The following is a 13,942-nucleotide window of genomic DNA, read 5'->3' as shown; positions in this document are numbered from 1 at the left end:
TGCTAGACAGGTCCGACGCAGTTTCACTTCGTATCGCGAGTAAAACCTATTATTAGGCTACGACGCGCACTTCTGCATATATGCGGATTAAGCTAATTTCAAACAAACAGTTTTTTTCGGAAGCATACCCGAATAGCATACTGCTGTCCAGCTTTAGTTAAATTCACTGTAGACAGACTGCTGGTGGAGCTCTTCAAATTAGTTCCCAAATCATGTCAGCTAGATAACCTAGCATCTACCCAGTTATGCTTTGATTGTGGTCTTTAGTAATAGCAATAGAAATTAGCACAGTAATAGAAATGAGCACAATAGTAGACAATATTAGAAAAACCCACTATTTTTTATACTTTATGTTTAAAGTGACAATCTCGAAGATTTCAGTTTCGTTCTCTATGGCGGTGCCAATGGCGAGAAGCGGTAATTGCAGGTGTGTTTTTGGACCTCACTTCCCATAGATCCAACCGGATCCAACCAGTGTCGCCTGTGTGACGTACATACCGCGGCTTTATTCCTACCATTATAATGTATTGATGAACTCGATGGCAATGTAAATAACGGTAACGTTAAGGCCAGTTCAGATCAATGATTCGCAACGAGGCGGAACGGTTTTAGAATGTTGCAGAGCAAATTGCAGTGGTGTGAACTGGCTAGTAGCAGAGCCGTTGCCTGCCCTGAGGTTTTAAAAGACCGTCCTTGTCAAATCGCCAAGTGCAGTTTACGTTTACAATCAGACGTCTTGGAATTTTGCAAGTTGCACCCAGTCTCGTTGCGAATCATTGATCTGAACTGGCCTTAAGTTAGCTACACTGCAACGTTGCAACAAGGTAGCATTGCATTCGAGAGACCGTTTGCGAGGTCGGTACCGGTCGGTAGTGTTAGCTAACGTTTTTTTCTAATTGTTAGCCGACATTAGATTGTGTTAATTACATTAGCTAGCTAGCTAGCTAACGCAACGTTACCTGATATGAGAGATGGATACTGTGCGCAACGTTGTCTAAACTGTACAAAAACTTTTTAGGGTTCCATAACTCCCCCAACCCCCTCCCCCCCTCCCCTTTCTCTGTTATGGTAACACATGCAGACATCGGAAAAAACAGTACGGCACTCACACACAAGTGAGTTGAAGAGCGAGCCTGTTGCGTTAGTTCCGCCTACCCTCTCTATCGGACCAACCACTGATGGGTGATGAAAAACGCGTCACTAACTGTGCGCCGCTTGTGATTTTTTTTCCCCCGGGAATGTCGCCACAGACATCAAGTTTTTTAATCATGAATTGTGATAATAATAATAGTATAAATTAATATAAAAATAGGCTCAATCACCATTGTGTTACCCAATGCAGCGATAGATAGTGACTTAAAAGACATTTATTTTAATGAAGGGTTTCAGTTGGTAGGATAAGCCTTGCCCCATTACATTACAGGCATTTATTGGACACTCTTATCCAGAGTGACATTTACATTCCATCCATTTACACAGCGAGGTATACACTGAAGCAATGTAGGTCACGGGCGCCCTTGCTCAAGGGTACAACAGCCGTGTCCAACCTGGGAATTGAACCTGCGACCTTTAGGCTGCAAGACCAGTTCCTTACCCATTATACTAGACTGGTGCCCCACTTCATTTTTTACAGCACCACGCCTGCCCGTGACATCAGCTGAACCTTGAAGTCCCCTTTGGCATAGCTTTTGGTTGAATTTGCATGTTTGAATTCAGGAGCTGACAACGTATGTGCTGGGTGTCACCAGCATTGCTGCATTGCTGTTGCATGATGTGTATGTCTTACTTGGGGAGAAAACTGGGGACCACAACCAACTGACTGATTACATTTGTTTTTCCAGCTGGAGTGTATTTCACAAAGCAGGATTACTGAGCTGGCTGGATAACTGTGCTGAGTAAAGCCCAGAATAGCTATTTTTTAATACAGTCCATGTTTCAGATTTGGGAGGGTTCCGGGTTTTACTCAGTGCAGTTATCCGACTAACTCAGTAATCCCGCTTTGTGAAACAGGGCCCAAGGCTGCACAATTTGAAAGCGGGTCTAAACCATGTGAAAGAAAAAAAAATTGTTTCACCTTACATCTGGTTTGCGTAATTGTTCATATTTAAAGTAGAGCAAAAATAACGTCAAGCAAGTGAGAAACCAGCAGTGTTTTTACCAGAAATCAAGTAAATCGGGTCTTATCCCATGTAAATTTAAATGTATAGTCTGTTTGGGTTTGCTTCCGTGATGTAAGAACTTGTAAGCAGCTTGACTGAAATACAGAAATTCAGTCTTACTTGTGCACCTGTATCGATGCTGTAAAATTCAGTAAGGCTGGCCACAACACCATTCACAAGAAGAATGCTCCAATGTGTTAATCTTTAAAAAAAAAAAAAATCGAATTAGGATTAGATTTCATGTATGATTAGATAAATCTGCCATTCATGTTTTTTGTATTTTATTTTATTGACTTGGATAAGAGCATACATTTCTTTGAAAGGATATGAAGTAACTGAAGCATCCGATCAAAATTAATTTTAAGATCCTTATTTCTCCTCAAAAAATATGTATAAATTATTTGACATTTATTTGCCTTAAAATGCTATTCCTTTCTTGGATCACAAATGGCCCGGCGGGGCCTACCTTTACATCCGGAACAGGCCGTCAATGATTCGGAAATTTGGAATTCGGAAATTATTTTAATAAAAATGAAAATGTGAGAGAACACTGCAGGATGGTCCAGCAAACATCTAGCCTTGCTCTGATATTCGCGTATGCTGAGCATTTTGCTCAGTCTGGTAGACTATTGGCCCACCGGCTTATATGAGCCTAGTTAATTAAGAGCTGAAAAGATGTCAATCATCACTGTTGTGCCAAAACCTCATAGCCCCCCGAAAAAATGGAATTCTGGGAAACGGCAGAAAACAGCTTCTATTGTGCACTTATCAACATAGCGTTATGGTTTAGTCATGTGGGGAGACTGAATCAAATTAAACCGCATTTAGTCGTTAAGTTACGAAACGCTCACAGTTCACAGACCTGGACGCGAGCTTTCAAAAAAAAAAAAAACAACGCAATGACGCAAAAGCATGTGTGTGTGCGTATGCGTGTGTGAGTGAGTACGTGTGTGCATGTTTGTGAGTGCATGAGTGTGTGTGTTTGTGTGCGAGGGTGTGTGTGTGTGTGTAAGTGAGTATGAGTGCGCATGTTTGTGTTTGTGAGTGAATGAGTGTGTGTGTGCATGTGTGTGTTTGTGTGTGAGTGTGTGTGTGTGTCTTTGTGACTAGGCAGGATAAGCATCAGATCTTACATGTTCACATGTCTCTAGACAATATGAGCATTTAACCTCACGTTCACATGTGTCCGTTTGGTCAGGATAAGTGTCTGATCTCATGTTTGTTTGTGTGTGTGCGTGTGTGTGTGTGTGTGTGTGTGTGTGTGTTGTATCCAGGCAGGACAAGCTGAAGGTCCACATGCGGAAGCACACGGGAGAGAAGCCCTACCTGTGCACCCAGTGCGGCGCGGCCTTCGCCCACAACTACGACCTGAAGAACCACATGCGCGTGCACACGGGCCTGCGGCCCTACCAGTGCTCCAGCTGCTTCAAGACTTTCGTGCGCTCCGACCACCTGCACCGCCACCTCAAAAAGGACGGGTGCAACGGCGTGCCCTCGCGTCGCGGCCGAAAGCCTCGCGTCCGGGACCCCGGGCTCCAGGAGGGCGACCCGGGGGCCCACGCCATGCCCGTCCCGCGCGGCCGGGGGCGCCGCCGTCTGGAGGCCGCCGCCGCAGCCGCCGCCGCCGTAGCCGCGGCGACGCGGGGGGACCCCGGGAGCCCCGCCCCCAGCCACGTGCAGCGGGAGGAGTCGGGGAAGGCGGGGAAGGCGGGGCCGTGAGACGGAGTGGGGACGGCAGCGGGGACGCTGGACAGCGGAAGAGTGCGGTAATGGAAATTAAGGAGGAAATTTAAAATTGAAAAAAAAACACACACAAAGGCAAACAAAAAAAAAACAACAAAAAAAACAAACAAACAACTAACTCCTCTATAAAAAAAAACCAAAATCAGGGTGTCACAAAATCTAATCTTAATTTTTTTTTTTCTCTCGCTCATTTGCTTTTGGAACACAGAGTTGCCGCGCTTACGGTCAGTGGTCTGATGAGGAGGGAAGAACACTATAAATCGCACGCTGGCTGAAGGTCTGGCCATTCTGAAACGTTTTTTGGCGGTCCGTGGTTCTCTCTCTTCATGTTTCGGGCGAGAATTGCTTTCCCGTGTCCAAGCTGGAACGGGAGTCTTAAGTTCAACTATGCAGCTGATAGATTTAAAGGAAAAAGCCTTATTTAAAAAAATAAATAAATAAAATAAACGAGAAGGAGGTGTGACCTGCACTGTTTTAAATGAGATTTGGCCTTCGCGCTGAAATGGGAAGCCGACCAACCGACTTCCGCGTTTGAAAACATCCGTAATGAGTTACTATGCTGTTGAAAAAAAAATGTATTGTTACATATCAATACAGTAGTATATGCACAAGAGAGAGAAGAAGAAAAAAAACCCACACAGTGGTTGCGCTGCCCTGATTCAGAATGTTTCAGAAAGATTCAGACCAGTTGATTTCAGTGTTACTTGCTCCATAAAACAAATGGTTTCATCTTTTTAAAAGGTAAACGTCGAGTCGAATCCACGTCTGGGGGCTCTTCTGATTTTGGGGACGGGGTTGGGGACGGGGATGGTAAGGGGGAGGACGGTCTGTGTTTCTCAAGCACTACCACCATCGTTCTGCCAAAAGGCAACGACACACTGAACCTCCTCCCCCCCCCCCCCACCCCCACCCCCAGCTCACCCCGCCCAACCTTTTCACTTGTCAACATTTTTATTCTTCCTGATCTGTCTTAATTTTTTTATTGTATTTTTTTATTTTATTTTTATTTTTTTTTTGCGTGTATTGTTGTTTGTTCCTTTTGAGTTGACTGCTTTGGGTACTTGACACTTTAAGTTTGTATACGTGTATATATGTATATTAGGTGGTGATAATATTGGCCCCCTCTTTTAAGCTGAGATGTAACTACCATCCGGGTTTACCTTTTGACTTGACTTTAAATTTCCCAGAAGTTGGGTTCGGGGCGGTGTTGCAAAAACTGGAAAGTGTAGAAAAGCGTTTGATTGACTATAACAAACTCCTGGCCTGACCAAACACATTCTCAACCGATTTTTTGACATAGAGCTCCTGCCCAACAGATAGAGATTGACATCTCCTCGGTGTACATGTGTGTCGGTCTGAGGGTATCAGCCTTGCGTGTGGAGTAAAAAGGGGTCTGTTTTATGACCAGCTGGTGAAAGACAAACGCGGTAAATATTTGATAGGCTGAGAAAAGAAAAGGAGAGATGGGCACCTTTTCTTTTTCCTTTTTTTTTTACTTTTTATTTACAAATTTGCACATAGAAAATCTAAGAGAAATCTAAGAGAGAGAAAAAGTATAATTTAAAGAAACAGAAGGAGAGGAAGAGAGGGTTTGAGAGCATTTAATTTAAATCCTTTGCCCTGGGGACCACAAAACCATGAAACAACCTGTAGGATGAAGAGAGCAATAAATACCTGTACTAAACTGGGAGGCCAAATAAGGGCACAGCTGCAGCTGCATGGTGGGGGTGGGGGGGCGAGGGGATGGGGGCGTTTCACAATGTCTGTTGCATTCCAAAATAGAATCCAATCTTCCAAAAAAAAACCCCGCCCCGTCTATTTGGCGGGATATTGCAAAATTGGGGGCTTCTGTTACTTACTCGTTTTGCCAAGATCCGATCTCTGAGCGAAGGTCCTGCTTAAGTAGCGCGAGGCTCAGGCTGGACCGTGCAGTTGGTGGAGCGGCCAGGGCTAAGTTTGGCGGGCGCCGCGGACTCCGGCAGCCACATCAAGGGCAGGCTGACTCACCGACTGGGAGAGGCAGCGCGTCAAATCCGCGGGCAACGTTTAAACACGTCCCCAAAATTCTGCAGCGCGAGCTCGCGCGCGCGCGTGTGCAACGAGTCCAGACCGGAGGTAGGATAAAGTCGGAGAGCGTTCGCGTATCTCGTTGCGCGGACATTGATAGCGCAGATCGTTGGCCCCATATCTCGCGATTATGCCGCTCCCCTTTAGTCCGGATAAGCAAGTGTGGTTTTGTGTGTGTGTGTGTGTGTGTGTGTGTGTGTTTAGACACACCCACGGGCTGCAGCGTTGGCGTTGTGGACCTGTAGACCCGTTTCAGGGGCAAGGAGAAAGCTACCGGCTTAGACTGCCTCCCCCCTACCACTGCTGCTTGGCTGTGACCCCAAGTTTATGTCCTTTGCACCTTACTGGGAAGGAAGCAGGTTCTGAATGCACTTTGTTACTGAGAAGGGCACTTTTGTCAAAGAAACGGGTACTTTGAAGCAAAAAAAAAGAGGAAAGCGAGAAAAAAAACCCCTCCATTCATCAGGAGACATTTTGCGTTTTTTTCTTCATTTTGTTCAGTTTTTGACAACGGGCTGCCAAAAAAATAGATATATAAATAGATCAATGGAAATGCCTGCAGAGTCTCACAGAGATGTCACAGGAAACCGTCGGTTTAAGAAACTGACGTGTTCGGCTTTGTGACCTAAAAAAAAAAACAGAAACAACAAAATCAAACGACAACAACAAAAAAAAAAAGTTTTACAAGAAGAGAATCCCCGATAACTGATTGCACTTGAAGTTAGCTGAGTTAGTGAGTCTTTGTTCATGTCTTAATGCAGAGAGGGGGGAAGGGGTGGTTAAGCACTTGTAGGGAGGGGGGGGGGGGCAATGTGTGTATACGTGGCACTGGGGTCAAAGGGCACGCCCAGGTATAGCTCTATCCTTCCCCATCTGGTCCCCTGCTGATAGCTTTTGGTCAGTTGACAGTTTACACAGTAAATAGGGCACACCTTCGCTCTATGGCAGTTGTGTACAGCGTCTCCATTTGGTCCTGAATCTCTTTTTTTTTTTTCTTCTTCCTCGTGGGACTGCCTTTCGTCTGGTCAGCCCAGACTCTTCAGCTCTGTCTTTAGGCGACCTGAAATAGATTGTTTGTTTTGTCTGCGCGCACATCTGCGCGGACTCCTGCGCAGCCCGCCGTGTGTATATCGCACGTTACGGCCCAGCGCGTGCGTAGCTCTCACATCCAAGATGTCGGTTTTTCGTTTTCATGCCGGGTCTGTGGCTAGCCCACGGTCGGAGGCGGCGCTGGGCATAAAAGTTTCAAACTGCCCTCCAGGAGACACTTGTTGTTTTTTTTCCTAATGCTGCAGCTGTGTCAAACTACACAGTGTCGCACCCGTGCAGTTTGGAGTTATGAGCGCTTAGGCTAAAGACAGGGATAGAAGTGTAGGTTTAACCTCCGTTCCGTTCGGCAGAAGTACAGTGGGGCTTGTTCTGAGTGCCTGTGACATCACAGTGCTGTCTCCCCGGTGGGGGGGGCGGGGCCTACAGCAGCATGTACATCTCACCCTCTGCCGTGAGTGACATCATCGGCCCCTGTACTCAGGGCAGTGCGACCCAGCCCCCATCTTAGGTGGCAAAAAGGGCTCTGGCCTGTTTCTGTTCTTGTGTGAATCACTAAGAGCAGAGTTCCAATGATGAACATTACACACAGTCGCATTGTAATGCCAGCCTGTGCGTTGCCCTGTTCACCACCCTGATCGCGGAGGCGCATTAACAGGTCTGATCCTCCTCATAGAGCTTCTGTGTAGAAAACCTGAGAAGTAGAAGCTGCCACTCTAGCCTTTGGTGGAAACACTGGTTTAAAAAAAAACAGCTTTTATTCGCCCCTCCCCACCCCCGACCACCCCCATGAAATTATAAATATGACTAAGAGGTAGTTCTATATATAGTCTGAGGCTGATCCCGAACCAGGCCACGTCCATAGGCGCCCTCCCCCTCTCGATACGTATGCAACGATTAGTGCGGAATCGTACAGTAATTTTACTTGACTTCGTTTGTTTTGTTTCGTATTCCTCTTTGTTCCATATTTTTTTTCCAGTAAACTGTAAGATTCCTGTTAATTTTGTAGGTTGATTAGCTTCTACATTTTCCTCGTTGTTGTCGTTGTTTTATTTGTCTTTGAAAAAGGTGACGCTAAAGCTTCTGAAGTTTTACTACTTTCTGTCTTTCGTTTCGTTTTCTTTCTTTTTTTTTCTTTCTTCAAAAGAAATTATGGCTGTGTGAGGGAGGGTGGGGCAGAGGGCTGGGGCTGCGGCTTCGGGTGGAGTACCCTAAATAGGATAGGGAAGTGTGTGTGTGTGTGTGTGTGTGCATGCGCGTGTGTATGTGAGTGTGTGTGTGTGTGCGATGGGCGGGTGAGGGAGTGTACAAAGCCTGATAGCACTGGAAATGGTGCTTTAGCTGAGACAGCAAGAGTTTGCACTAAAACAATGTTCTCGTCCTGCTAAGAGGAGGACAGGCAAGGCCTTTTTGTTTCCGTGAGCGTGGAGTGTAATACACACAGTAGCCCAGCAGGGGGAATCTGTCTAAGAATTGAGCAGCTCAGTTCGTGTGATTCCAGTCCTAGAATTTACAGTGGTTGCGTTCACGAATCTTTGTGGGGACAAATGTCTTAAATAACACACATAATCATTGTACAAACTGCATATTTCCTGCATAAACGGGTGTGTGGGTTTCAAACATTTCTATAATCAGATTGTAATTCTTTATCTCTACCCCCCCCGCTCACCACCCTCCAAATCATAAAACTACGGTTGTATCACGCTGGGTGTAAATGTTCAGCACAAGGAAATTTGATTTAAATTGTACTTCAATGAAGTGCTGTAATGAGCTTGAAAACTACAGGCCCCTGTTAACGGGGCATTAGTATGTGTAAATGGAAATGACAGAGGTATATCCAGGTGCCAGAGGCTAGGCTAGGCTAGGCTAGCACAGACAGGCGAATGCAGGGTTTCTGTGTGTACAGGAGACTCTCTGGCCTTGTCTGAGGGCTGAACTTTATTCAGTGGGGTCCGGCTGGAGTCTGGAGCTGAGGCTCAGGGTTCACAAAATGGTGTCGGGGGTAGAGAATGTGCCTTAAAATGGAGAAAAATTGAGATACGAACCAATAGTTTTCCCCCGCAATGTTTTCAGTTACACCTACAGCGGTCCAGCATACTATTCCGCACCCTCTTAAGGGGGTTACTGGTCTGATCGGTATTTACGCACTGGGGGAAAAGAATACCAATAAGAGAAATATCTGAACTAATTTTCCTCCTACTGATGTTCCAAAAAGAAGTTACCTTCAAGTGGAACATGCAAATCTCCCACTCATTCTGAAAGTACTTGTCATAATATCAGCTATTTTTGGTCAGTAGCTCACTGGCTAGTGGCCTACTGGCTTCAGCATTTTAGGAACATCAGTGGATGACTCAGAATAGTAAAATGAACAACAAAAATAAATAAATCGGATGTACATAAATAAGACGTTCGGAGGACAGGACTATTGCGTTCTGTGCTCTTTTGCACCCCCTGCAGGCCATGGAGAAATCTGCAGCCTCATCCTCAGCCTACAGACACTAATCGGACGCACTGAGAGGGCTTGTCTCTCTCAAGTCCTGCGAAAAGACTTGGCATAACTGGTGTTTATCCAAATGGAGTTTTTTTTAAAAAATCTTTTCTTTTTCTTTTTTTATTTATTAGAAGAAAAGCATTCGAAAGCGTTAACAAAAAAACACACACATTAACTTTGATGACAATAATAACTGTAATAATCGTGGAATGGGAGAGTGACGGCAGGAGATCGTTTTTTTTTTGTTTTTTTTTCCATTGTTACTGCGTACCTGATCTCCAGGCTCATAAAACACAACAAGCCGAGTGAGGTGTGTGTTCACGTGGGTCTGCAGGGAGGTATCACGGGGGTGACTGGCTGCCACGCTTCCGCGGGTCGCCCCTGGCCAATCAGAGCGAGCTGTACAGTTCGCCCCCCTGGCCTATCAGAGCATGCTGTTTGCACTAAAGCCCCTTTTGCACTAGCGGAACTACTATGCTGATCAAAGCCATACTGGAGCCTCTCTGGGCTTGGCTGACTGGGCCCTGGTTGGTTTTCTATCAGTGGAATCCCTGGACTATAGTAAAATAATACGCAATGTAATGCCATGCGTTGCCTTCAAAGGTATATGAATGGGCTGTAAGAATTTTACTTCATCATCAATATCTAAAATTTACAGAATATCAACAAAACCTCCTTCTACCTTCCAAGCCATTGAGCTGTTTACTGGTACAAAATCGCCCTACAATTTGCCACCCACAACCCGTGCCAGTCTGTAAACAGGGCGGGGCCCAGGTGGTTTGTGGAACCAAACCCGATAAAGTCCGCCCTCGTTTGGCATCGACGGTGAAGATAACTGAAAACCAGCCAGCGGCCCGAACTGGCCAAGCCAGCCTGGTTCCAGCTCTGCAGTGGAAGAGGTCTATGAGAGTTCCCCTTCCGCTTCTTTGGGGAGGGGAGGGGACCAGTTGATTTGCACAAACCTTAGAGGTGAGGGAGTGGGGGGGGGAGGGGGTTGGGGGATTGGGAAAACCAAAGGGGAATTCGCTGAGGCCCGTTGTTCTGAAATCCGGGCCGAAGTGAGAAGCAATGTTTTCCGTCTTGTTGTGTTTCATGGGTGTTTGTAATGGTGTCATGTAGAGCGATGGCAGAACTGGGGGTGGGGGTGGGGGGGGGGGGGTGGCTTATCAAACTCATGGTGGGGGCCTTGGGCTGCTGGTCAAAATTTTTTGCTGAATTTTCTTTTCTTGGCTGAATACCAGAGCATGGTTGTGATAATCCATTCCGCCTGTTCCTCTTTCGCTTTGGGGTACAGTACATTTATTTTTAACCAACTGCAAACTTGTTTGATGTATATTCATCCCCATTTTTTAAAAAAAATTACAGTTCAGGACAGCTGGGGTATGTGCCCCACTCCACAAATAAGCAGTTTTATTGGGTTTTGTCACGCATTCAGAGGCCTGTTTGTTTCCTCTTCATGCTGAACTGCTACATTTCACGAGCGTTTTAAAAGGTGGAGCAGGGATGATAAAGCCAGTTCTTCCTGCTGTCATGAGATCATGTGACTGTGACCTCGCCCCACCCACTGCTTTGCTCCGCCCCCAATGATTTGCAGCTTTGGCAGCCAACCAACCCTGTCTGTTGTTACCCTGCCGTTGGAACCAAGCACTTTTTGCGAAAAGGCCATCCAGAAAAAGAAAAGAAAAAAATGTGTGTTGTTGTTATGGTTATTACTGTTGTCATTATTGTTGTTATAATTCTTGTTGATATTTCATTGCTTATTATTATTGATAAAATGTTATTATTTAAATGCAAAAACTATATGAAAATGAAAAAAAACTTGAATATTTGATATATTTGGGGTAGAAGTCCATTTTTACTGCCGCCCCCCTACAAGCCCACATCGCTGACACACCACAGCCAAGTAACCGCTTAATGCTTTCAGTCTCAGTGTGAGGTAGCCATTTTACCCACTTTGTTTCAATATGCTTACTCATCTTAATCAAGAATGCAGATGCTTGCTTAAACCTCACCTCAAGTATAATCCCGCTCAACAACAAAGGGAGAAGTTTGGATATTGTATTGTAAAAATATATGAGACACTAAACCCTCTATGGCCACGCTGGAAGTTTTAAGTCACATTGTTAGCCACAGTTGCTAACTTGACCGCAGTGTTTAGACGGTATAGCACTTCCCCGACGGTGCTGCCATCTTGCGGCCACGCACGGGAATGGCAGAACGCCGAACAGCAGCTCGGTGGCAGACGAGTTCTGCCGTCCAGATGTGGGGGGGAGTCTGAATTGTGTTACGCAAAACTGTGCACGGCAAAATCATCGTGCGCCGTTTAGCAGGCATTCAGGACTATCGGGTGGAAACAGCCATGTTCAAATATGCAATAGCTTTGATAAACATTTTTCACATCCAGATCCATGCAGTGGACGACAGTGGTCTATAGGACCTGTGCACAATGCAACAGACTCACCAGACAGAACCGAATTGATTTCATGGTGATTCACGATTCATGTTTGTCCATGGGGTCATTCACTGGTTTAGAGAGGTTTTTTGGTACACAGTGAATTTGGGCCCATTGATACCCCAACGAGGGTAACAGTAGGGTCTGCTACGGGGCGGCAGAGGATTTCCTTTGTCTCAGGACAGGACAGTAAAACCTCTGTCCTTTTCCAAAAAAAAAATATTATTCCATTCATTGTCAGTCTAAACGTCTGTTGAAAGTGTGGAAGGGATTTGTGGTTGGGGAGAATTTGCACTTTTGGCTACAAAATAAAATTGTGTTGTATATGAGAGACCACTAAATCGACATAGTCCAAACTATATAATTCCATTGTTTTCTTTTTTTTTTTTTTTTTTTTGATTTTTGTTTTTGTTTTTTTTTTTATAAAATATATCCAAATATCTCTGGCGTCCTGGTTTAAAGAAAACAAGATCTTTCTATTAAAAAAATGAACTGTCTGTGGCTTCCTGCGCATGTCTTATGTGTCTGTAAGTGCACGTCATCCGAACAATCACTTTACAGGCATTTAGCAGACGCTCTTATCCAGAGCGACTTACACAACTTTTACATAGCATTTTTTTTTTACACTGTATCCATTTATGCGGCTGAATATGTACTGGAGCAATGCAGGTTTAGTACCTTGCTCAAGGGTACAATGGCAGTGTCCTACCCAGGAATTGAACCTGTGACCTTTCGGTCACAAGCCCAGTTCCTTACCCACTGTGCTACACTGCCACCCGGGGGCTTTCAGGGGCTGTCAGCACTGAGATATCTGAAATAGTAATGTGAAAGAAAGGGTATAGACAGTACTCACAATGACACGTCATCCGTTCTGCTCTTTCTAATGAGGTATTTGTCCCGATAGCTGTTAGTTCCACCCGCACATGATACTGCGAACCTGTCACACAACACAAACACTTCATCGCTTCCCCTGTAGCGAAAATGTGAATTTAGCTGTATTTTACAGGGTAGCTGTATATACCCAAGTACAGCTTAAATTAACAATTTACCACCAGGGCTAAGGCTGATTCCATTTTTTTTCCCAATTCAGCCAAATCAGGAAATTCATAGAAATACAGTTACATGCATTGAAAAGCTTCGAACTCTGCTGTGCACTACAAGGAAAATTTGCAAACGGCGTATGCTGATGAAGGAACTGTGCATAGCCTGTGAGCAGTGTTTAATATTTACACAGAGTAAAAACACATTTCCTTTAGCAGCACTTAGCTCAATCTTACGTGTATATTTTCTAAGATAAGTACATAGATAAATAAATCAATTTCTTTGAGGATCATCTCCTTTGAGCCTGGCAGTTTATTTGTGTGGGAGAAACGGTCGTTTGTATTCCCAAGTCGACTCATCATGACGTCTCCAACAATTGATTTTTGTTAGTGTGTTAATTAAGCCCTGGAAAAGATGGACTGATAGAGACATCTATGCACTACTAATGAAGTTCCACCTGACATTTGAGAATATAAAGAAATATAAATGTTAGGCTACATAAATACCTCCAGCTAGTCTCCAGCTGGTACTACGAAGAAAATTAAGTAATGGTTTAAGCAGCAGATTTGTTGTAGTGTCAATAAGACTTTTGCCCAGATTGCTAAGGAACACCGTGATTACATGTACAGTAATTTTATGTCTGTGTAACTTTGATGTCCAAATCCTTTAAGACCCTAGGCTCTCCAGGGGATTCTACTCCATGAAAAGTGGGATGAGATGCTCTTGAACAAATGCGAGGTGGTGCTCTACACCCCTGTTGCCACAAGGTGGCAGCAAACCTCAGTTAATTGGCGGGCGACGACTTCCCCAGCACCTTTGACCACTTCCTGGAGATAGCATGAAGGTAAATGGATGTAATGACTCAACACCTTCCACTGTACTGCAGAGGTGAGTAAACAGCCGCGTTGGGGGAGCGTGCTTTGAGACAAGCTCCACGGCCAC

General features: G+C 45.0%; 1 protein-coding gene across 1 annotated transcript in view; it reads left to right on the top strand.

The window, feature by feature from the left end:
- The window catches only part of zbtb7a (zinc finger and BTB domain containing 7a), a 33,777-nt gene extending 21,321 nt beyond the window's left edge, over positions 1–12,456 (top strand). Inside the window, exon 4 of the mRNA XM_064330311.1 lies at positions 3,434–12,456. Coding sequence (XP_064186381.1) covers positions 3,434–3,878 — 445 coding nt within the window. The 3' untranslated portion in view covers positions 3,879–12,456. The remainder of the gene's footprint in view (positions 1–3,433) is intronic.
- The last annotated feature ends 1,486 nt before the right edge of the window (positions 12,457–13,942 follow it).

This window comes from Anguilla rostrata, chromosome 4, assembly GCF_018555375.3.
Source record: "Anguilla rostrata isolate EN2019 chromosome 4, ASM1855537v3, whole genome shotgun sequence".
Classification (NCBI taxonomy): Eukaryota; Metazoa; Chordata; class Actinopteri; order Anguilliformes; family Anguillidae; genus Anguilla; species Anguilla rostrata.
Note: the sequence above shows the minus strand (reverse complement) of the source record. Positions and strands in the feature narration are given on the sequence as shown.